The sequence below is a fragment of the Cyprinodon variegatus genome, unplaced genomic scaffold, assembly GCF_000732505.1.
Source record: "Cyprinodon variegatus isolate N-32 unplaced genomic scaffold, C_variegatus-1.0 Scaffold660, whole genome shotgun sequence".
Taxonomy (NCBI): Eukaryota; Metazoa; Chordata; class Actinopteri; order Cyprinodontiformes; family Cyprinodontidae; genus Cyprinodon; species Cyprinodon variegatus.
The window spans coordinates 407494-417091 of NW_015151113.1; the positions used below are offsets into that span (position 1 = coordinate 407494).

A 9598-nucleotide genomic window follows, 5' to 3' on the forward strand; every position below is an offset into this window, starting at 1 on the left:
AATGTTACACACCCTATTCGGAGACCTTAAGGACCAGAACCCTATAGAATCATTCTATCACCCCTTTAAACATTTCTATAGAGCTGGAAGCAGGTGAAAGTTTCCCAAAGCTCCCAGACATTTGGGGTATAATTGATCTTCAAGCAGCCAATCAGATGCGTCCTGTGCTGAACTCATCCAACATGACTGAGATAATCAATTTATCATCAGCGGATAATAAACACAAAGGGCTGCAAAGATAGATATTAGACTGCAGCAAAAGGAAAACGCAAATAAAAAAATAAAGCAAATAATACTGCAGACTTGTTCTAAGAATAAGATGTTCCAGACCACTAGGGGGAGCTAACCCATAGCTAGAAGTGAATGATGAGTGCTGGATGGATTAGAGGAAATGTTTGTTTGTTTCTGAAGAACATCAGCATACTAATGTGGCCAGTATTAAAACACTGAACACACAGAATCTGATTTTGCATTCGATTCAACAGAAAATCGTGTCGGAAAACGTTGCATTTAGCTCTCATTTACAGTCAAGGATTTCCTGCAGGGGGCAGTGTAGCTCCGACTGAGATAGAGTCAAGGTCTGTTTTAGTCAGACTAAGCAGCAATTCAGCAGCAATTTCATGGGTCTGCCAGGAAGAGAGATGCGGTTACAAAGTAAAACACATCCGCTTTGGGGGAAAATACAAAATAAAATCTGTGTCTCACACGGGGAAACACGGGGCAAACATTAAAAAGAATACTCTACCCAAAAAGGAGTTGTGCATAATCCTCTCTAAGCCTCACAAAGGCAATGAGGGTCAATAAAAGTCAATGTCTCATGGGAAAAGAATCGGATCCGAGATTAAAAAGCCTGCCTGCCTGTCTGTCCCTGGGCGCCGCACAATGGCAGCCCACTGCTCCCCAAGTGGATGGGTTAAATGCAGAGAATTCATTTTGTTGTTCTGTACTTGTGACAGTGGAATGACAATAAAGTTGAATTCTATTCTATTCTATTTCCTAAGGGTCTGTCCTCCCTGGATCGGACCCCCTCCCCTTCCTGCTGCTTTCTTTAGATTTATTAGTTGTTTGGGTTTTTTACAGTTCTTTTTTTCTGGGATTGCTGCATTTTTCAGCTGTCTTGTGTTGCATTTGATTTTTTTCATGCTTTTGTTTTATGCCATTAGCATCATTTACGTGTCTGCGGCACGATTTGTAGCACAGGTTTTACCCGTCGGCCACCAAATTTAATAGAAAATATAACCTCTTTATTGAGAATTGTTCAGTCTGATTATATCTGATAAATCTAACATATTATACCATAATAACATTTATATAACATTTATACCAGGGTGTTCAGGGTGCAGGGCTCGGTAACCTTTGACCTCAGGTCGATGCCTTAAACCGGCCATACACTGTACATGTTTGTGCCCTTTTTGGGCCGATTCTTCAGTCATGTGAGATTTTTTTAATCAGGCCGAACCTCAGCCTCATGGCGCGTCACCTGTCATGTAGTACACAGGACGTAACGAGGGGCAAATAGCCTCTCATGACCACCTCCCGATAAGGAATGGTAAGGTCGGGAAAAAATCAAACATGTTTGAAATTCAGTCGGCCCTCCTGAGGTGGTCTTGGGCAAATCCTGCTGCTACGAGCAGATTTACCTGAGCCTCAGTGCACATGTGCAAACAAGGGAGTTCTTCTTCTTCTCTTCCTCCAGATTGACGAGTCCAACCAGCGGCATCTCTTGGCACTGAGTCTGATGTGTGTATTTTGGATGTACAGTGTGAACATGGGGTCAGAGCTTAGGGTCGCACAGTGTGAGAACAAACATCATGAGCTGTGAACTTTTAAACCCTGTGGTTTCATCACACAGTTTGAGCTGTAGCTGCGTGCAACGATTGAAAATATCGTACAGTGTAGGCCCGCTTTATTTGTTCAATTGTTCTATTGTACACACCTGGTGATCTGTCAGTAAACCACTCAGGCTCCAGCAGAACCAGCATCAAGCCAGGGGACGAATGTGGGACAGGTTGACAGCTTAGGGTCCAAAAACATTCTGGTTTGGCTGCTGAGATTTCCAGGTGGAACTACCTCAACATCCTATTGGGTAGATGTTCTCGCATGCAGCCCTTCAACCACATCAGAAATATTTTCCAGTACATCCTTGGTGCCGCTCTCCAGCCTTTTTTGACAGCTTTCTCCCTGCTGCTCTGCTCACAGGTTGCTGGTGAACAGCGAGTGTGTGGGTGGGGGTGAGAGCTTGTCTGCAGAGGAGCTAATGTTGCTGCTCTAATCCCTGCAAGGAGGATAGTCAGTGTTGTGTGTTCACTTAGGGGACAGTGGAATAGCTGGTTTGATGCATTCTTAGTGATGTATATTGATGATGACCCGTGTCGTCCAGAAGTGTTAGAAAGCGGTAGAACATTCCTGCAAAGGAAATCAAACTCAATGTTTGGCATCTGTTCATGCCCCCCTTTCTCTGGAACACCTAAATAAAATCACCCAGTGTCATCGGAGGCCCATGGCAGCTGTTCTGTCTCCCACCTTTGAGGTTCTGTCAAAGAAGATGTGTTTTTACTCTCCGTGGCAAAAAAAAAGAAAAAGGTTTGAGAGAGAAATCAAATACACCTAAAAAGGAGTATTTGGATAAGAAAATAGAAATGTTTGATATGATAAGAAGAGAAAAGGCAGAACAAACAGAGAACAATGCAAAAATGCACAAGAAACCCTTACTGAAGAAACAAACTCATCGTTAACATCTGGGACATGTTATGTGGGTTTGGAAACACAAATAGCTTGAGATCAGATCAAGAACCAGTGCAACCATCTGCAGGTTAGCTAACACCCACTGGGTCTGTTGGGAGCAGCAAAGCCCCACCAGGTCCTCTGACCATCAACAGGAGGGGTGGTGCGTTAGACCTGGAACCACCAACAAAGCCCTCCTTCTTATTATTGCTTTTTTCCTATTTATCAGTTGCTTCAGATCACTTGTGATCCATTGTTTATTATTTTGGAAGCATTTCACAGTTCTGGTAGGGATGGTATTATCTACGTAGAAGTTTATGTAGTCAGTCACACACTCAGTAATTGCATTAATGTCTTCTCCATGTGGCTGACACAGTGCATCCAAGTGTGGCCTTGAAACAACCTTGCAGGCTTTTTCAGCTTCCTATGACCATCTTCTAACAGAGTTTTTTATTTGAGCAAAAAATAACAAGATTGTGATCCATTTTCCCAAGAGAAAGTCTTACTGTAGAGATGTAGTAGTCATTGACATTTGCACAAAACAAGTCCAACGTTTTGTTTTCTCTNCTGCAGAAGCTGAGAAATTGTTGGAATGTTGGCAGTGTAGCAGAGAGTGAGACGTGATTAAAATCACCAGTAATTTACATAAATGCATTCCGCTGTATTCAAAAAAGTCTTAAAAACTCTTAAAAAAGAATATCAGCGGCTAGCAGAGCTAACCCAACATGCAGCCACCTTAAACAGTGCAATTCCAGAGACTGTTTAGAGCGGCCTTCGACTCTCCAATATCTCTTTACCTGTAAATTTTATCTGCTTTCTTTTCTCATGATTTCTGCACTTTGAATGAGTTTATGGAAATGTTTCAGACTTGCCATGTCTTCTCTCACTGACCTGGTGTTATGTTGAAGCTAACCATGGTATGAATGAGCGTCAGTGTGATTGTGCTGACCTGTGTTGCAGGATAACGACGAGGACTCCCATCTCATCTCTCCAAGTCCAGTGGTCCATGTCCGCGGTCTGTGTGAGGCCGTGGTGGAGGCAGACCTCATCGACGCCCTGAAGAAATTTGGACCCATATGGTGAGACAGTGTGTGTTTGCCTGTGTCTTTGCATCAGTGTGAGGACCATTTGAATGATTCCAGGTTTAGGTAAGGGTTAGGTTTGTCCTGCTAATGGATACCGCTGCTTTCACAGCTTCAAACCTTCTGACGGGGTCAGAAATGTCATTCTTGGACGTTTTTATACATATTTTAAAACGTTGATGAAGATGAGGATTGCAGCTTTTTATTAAAGCATGTGATTAAAATGTTTTTATCAGTTAGACATGAGAAGGTTGTCTCCATGAATAAACTGAATGCAGTTTTTTATATATTACCATGACAACTCCAGCCGGACCATCTTTAGTGGCCAGTTAATAGAACGGATTCATATTCATAGTTAAATATTGGATTCATTTAAATGCTCAGTTCTCTGCTCTACAGAATCTACTGCGTCTGTCTCTGTCCCAGTTGTTACATAACTTCCCACACACTGACTCAGTGCCCCCCCACCCTCACAGCATTAAAGTGTGACCACATTTAACGGTGTTAGAGCTTAAAGGGATGAAAAGCAACACAGCTGTGTTGCTGAAGGACGGTCCCACCTGAACAGGTTGTCATCACACAGCCTCTTAGTTTGGTGCTGCACCGTTGATGCTAACAGCAGCTAACCTCAGCCTACATCGTCAGTTTGCAAATCTCACTGTTTTTAAGATATAAGATCTCCGGTTAAATCCTTTTTATTTTTTCCATGTTTCAATGAGTCCAGGTTTTCAGTTGCTCTCGGCCAACATGAGGACTGTGATCTCCCCATTTATGCAGGTTGTTTTTTTCTCTGTTTTCTGTTAATTTTGTGTCTTATAGTTGTGGAAGCAGACTCCTACACTGCAAAAAATAAAAATCAATTGCATTGTCTTATTACAGTTATCTAATTATCTTATTTTAAGAGTAAAAACAGTCATTCCATTGGCAGATCATCTTATTTATCTACTCAAATTAAGGTGAAATACACTTAATTTAAGACATTTTTACGTATTTCTAGATTGTTTTTGCAGTGCAGGAGTTACTGTATATCTTCTGTGTCTATTTTTGCTGTTTTGGTTTCTTTTCTCTCTTCCTTTTCTGTGTGCGTTGTATATGATTTTCCAGAAATTTTTTAAATAAAGTTTCATATACACATACCAGTCAGAAGCTTATGGCAACAGACATACTGGTTTGCTCTGTCAGGCTGACATCTAGGGGATGGACATCTATTCCCAGAATCTTACTGGCAAAACAAATGAACATAGAATGACTTCATTCTATGTTCATTTTTACATGTAAATAAAGCAATTAAGTTGATTTTCATCATCATCTTTATTTGTAGAGTGCTTTAAAACAGCTACAGCTGAAAAAAGGGCTGAAAATAGCAAAAAATAATAAAATACAATATAAAAATATAAAATAAGGCAATAAGATGAATTGGTTTAAGCTAAATAAACCAGGTCACAGAGCTATCAACTGTGTGATCTACAGAACTCTCAGACTGAGATGTTAAGGGAGCAGAACCCTAAACTGGATGTGATTCTTGCACAGCATCACAGGCTAGCTGCGGTTCCTGGACTCAGAGGTGAAATGGTATAATCTTGGATAAATTCTAAGCTTGGACACTGGCGGAGAATTCCATAAAATGTGTTCTATGGGTTTCGCCATGATGAAATTCCAGCAAAGACTCTGAAGGCAGGCAGGAAAAAATACACAGCCAGCCTGATCCAAACAATTTGCCTTTATCTGGAATTTACGTCCCCACTGGTCTTGAGAGGCCTTTATCTAAGCAACTCTGTCAGAATGACATGTAAATATGAAGCTCTGCCCTCTGCCCCCTCCCTCTTCAAAAGACTGCCTAGTTGGTCAGCTGATGAAGTGTTACATCTATCAATTGTGGGGTTAAGGGTCTTTTGCTCAGGGACCCAGAGTGGCAGTCTGTGGGAGTGGGGCTCAAACTCAGAACCTCTGGATTTCGAGCTATATGCCCTAACCACTAGGCCACCACATATGATATATACGCACCTATCATCCTCCTTGATGTTCCTGTAAGATGTTATCTGTGATGGATCTTGCTATGTGATGAGTTTTTTCTTTGCAGTCTCAAACTGTCTCCTGCTAAGGATACATTTGCTGGACAGCTGAAGTGCATTGGTTAGCCTCCAGCAGCGAGATTAAAATCTGTGTTAAAATTAAAAAAGTGAAGTTAGATTTTAATATTAAGATTAAATTACAACCATTACAAGACATCTATAAATCTGGATCATTCTCATGAGCAGTCTGAATCAGCCTAGCCAAAAGTACATGTTTTATTGTCATTAACCTCTCAAAACCTGTTGCCGGCGACCCGTTTTAACGCGTTTACAAATAATAAATAGGAATGCATGAAAATTACACTGTTAAAATGTTTACCAATATAGACTTGTTAGACATTGTTGGAAAGCTTAGATTCTCCACAATTCGACCCACCGAGTTGATTTCATGGACATAGCCAGCACCAAAGCACAATTATAGCAGCATGTCGAAATGTAGCATGACAAAGCAGCCACAACAAGCAATCATGTTTTTATTACTGCTGTTCAAAAAAGACTTATCATTTTTGAGAATAAAAAAAAAACAACTTGTTTTAACTGATGCAGCTTGGGTGTTTTACTCACCCAATTTCCATGTATATATTTGCAAAGTAGAAGGTGTTAGCTTTCAAATAATGTATCACACATGTAATTTGGGCTTACAGTTCCTCAGTTATTTGCTTTTCCATTTGGGTATGAAAAATAGGCCAATTTCCCAGAAATTAGGTGGATATTAAGAGGTTAAACATATACATGAATAAAAAGTAAGCTCTCAGGGCATAAAAATAACCTTTAATAAAGTTATAGTTAAACCTAATAGGAATATATTTGCACAATACAAAACCTTTTTTCTATTCATGTGTACATAGATAAAGCTGTGTTTTTTGTCAATCAATCAAGTACTGCACAGTACAGCCCTAGTACTGTTCCAATTCACAAGAACAGCAGACCGAGAACAAAGTCCCCATATGTTGTTCTCGCCCCGCCCTCTTTACCCAGCATGCATCAGAGCAGACTTGTCTGTTCTTGAGATTTACTGCTGTCCCAGCATGCACTGCTGCAGCAGCAGCTTCCAATGGAGCGCTCACAGAGCTCAGAGTATTAAGTTAAAAGTTCTATTTTCTGTTGCCGCTGCTCAATAAAAATAAGTTTTAAGATAATTTCGATGAGAGAACATTATACTTTAAGCATCACTATATGGCCCATTTACTGATTTAATACATTATTGAAAAGAAAGTTTCCGAAGTTGAGAGGACCTATGAGGGTAACGGCAGCCAGGGCTAACGTTAGCAGCCCTCTCTCTGTTTGTGAAGGACCACTGGCTCTGATGGCAATTTTTTTTGTTTTATTTCACAAAATGTTCATTTGATTTGTGTTTATCTGACTGTGTTCATTATTATTCCTCCACTAAATGAAAAAGTATTAATTTATTGTTATCTTGAGACTATTAATAACAGGAGGTGGAATGCAGCTCTAGACAAGCTTTAAATGTGATGATGTCATCGGTACGCTTCTGTTTCTATTGACCCATATCTATGCTGCGTGCTCCCGTTCTCCCGTCCATACGTTCCTGTGTTCTTCTAAAGAACATACTTAGCGAGGATACAAGTCCGTACTCGCGTTCTTGTGAATTGAGAAATGGCTAGTGTCTTTCATAGGACCCAAAATTCCCTGGTAGCACCCCTGGGATGAGTAGATGTAACCTAGTTTCTCTTGGATTAACTTTACTAATAAAATGTGAGTCAATTTACTAAACCAAACGGAGGACAAATTGTTACCTTTGCTTATATCTGTTGTTTTTAATGTGCATGTTTTAGATCAATCAATATTATACGTTTGTAGGGTTGATGACACAGTGTTGATTTCATGTAATGTTAGATTAACATGGTGCAGCAGGACATACCAGGTGGTTCTGGGTTATTTAGAATCAAAGCCATCTCCATGGTGACGTCAGAGGGAGATCCCTGATGGAGCTTGATCAGCATGCTTTTGCAAAGACGGATGGAGACACTGATGATTGTTCCAGAACATATAACTGGTTTGTGTGATTGAACCATCAGCCAGATTAAACTCAGAAAAAGGTAGTGATGCTGAGGGACATGGAGGCATCGCAGCTTTCGTCACATCTCACCGACTGGGGGTTCAGGGAGGCAGAAGCAGACACGAAAGAGGAACAAAGAAGCAGTGATGCAGGAGGACTTTTTATGTGAGAAAAGAAGAAGGTAGATGTGTTATCATAGAGTGAAAAAGCAAAAACCTTTATTGCATTAGAGTCAACGAACTGCACTAACTAAATAAAATGAATTTCAAATCAACCACAATGAAGTGAGCAAAACTTGTTGCATTATCTTTCAGCCACTGTGGTTTGGTCTGAAGCTGCTGTTAAATTTGCCTTCCTTTAACCGAGTACAGAGGGTTTCATTCAAACACTTTGGATGAACTAAGGTTTTAATTTGAGTAGCAGTTACACACAAACATTAGATCATTACGTTTTTTTTTTCACAGAAAGTTAGGAAAGAGGAACTGAAAACATATGAGGGAGTAAATGTTTTATAGTATTGCTTTGGTTGAGATCATCCTGGGATTTTATCCCTCTGTTGAACAACGTTGCCATATGGCAGCAAACAGTTTATCTTAACTTTGTAAAAATGTTTTATAAAATATATTTTTATAGTTTGTTGTGAAAAGAAACGCTTTTACTTTGATGTAAAAGGAATGTGTGTGGTCATCATGTGTGCCATTCTTTCTTCTTATGGCGATAGACATGTGAACATACGGAAGTGTATTGCATTCAACAAAGATAAAAAATTCTGACAGCTTATCTCATAATTACGAGATCTTTATCTCGTAATTATGCGTCTGAAAAACATTTAAGCTGGCTTGGTGGTGTCACATAGAACTGTCCTTCGATACCTTCTCAAAATCCTAAATCCGCAAGGAGAGCTGAGGCTTCTGTGATGACCTCAGAACGTTGGATCCATAATTGGAGGCGAGACAGGCAGTGGAAAAGTTCAAAGCGTTTATGGCAGAAAAATCACTCCATACTCCTTGTTTTGTGAGAGATTCTACATTATGGGCTCAAGTAAGCATAACCAAATATATAGATACAATCTCATAATTACGAAATAAGATTTCGTAATTACGAGATCAGTATCTCGTAATTTTGAGATCTTTATCTCATAAATACGAGATAATATCTCGTAATTATGAGATACTGATCTCATGAGATAAGCTGTCAGATTTTTCTTCCGTAGGAACATGATCAATCTGAGGCCAAAGAATAGAAAACATTCCTTTAATGTCCCACAATGGGGAAATTCTAGTGTTTACAGGCTCAAACAGATTATAGAAAAAAAATGGTCACACAAATGTGGATCAAATGTGGAAAAATGTATAACATTAAAATAATTGTGAAAACTCAAAAAGTAAACTATATAATTATTGTTCACCTAGAGAATAAATAACCAATATGCAGCAATTTTTTTTTTTTTTGTGATGAATCTTTGAAAATAGCAGCAACATCAGAGATGTGCAAAATGACAGCAGCATGTTATTTAACTGACTAAGGTAGAAACTCCAAAAAGCATGAATGTAACAACTTACTGAGGTTGTTTGGAACAGTGGTGGTTCTAGAGTCTTTCAGCTGCTGGTAGGAAGGATCTGTGATAACGCTCACTGGTGTGTTTAGGATGCAGCAGTCTGTCACTGAAGGAGCTCTCCAGTTCAGCACCAGCTTCTTGC

The 9598-nt window shown here is 39.8% G+C and overlaps 1 protein-coding gene across 1 annotated transcript in view; it reads left to right on the forward strand.

Annotated features, from left to right (window-relative positions):
• Positions 1-1768: 1768 nt before the first annotated feature.
• The window catches only part of hnrnpll (heterogeneous nuclear ribonucleoprotein L like), a 32686-nt gene continuing 24856 nt past the window's right edge, over positions 1769-9598 (forward strand). Inside the window, exons 1-3 of the mRNA XM_015393854.1 lie at positions 1769-1773; positions 2200-2221; positions 3685-3803. Of these exons, the coding sequence (XP_015249340.1) occupies positions 1769-1773; positions 2200-2221; positions 3685-3803 (146 nt within the window). The remainder of the gene's footprint in view (positions 1774-2199; positions 2222-3684; positions 3804-9598) is intronic.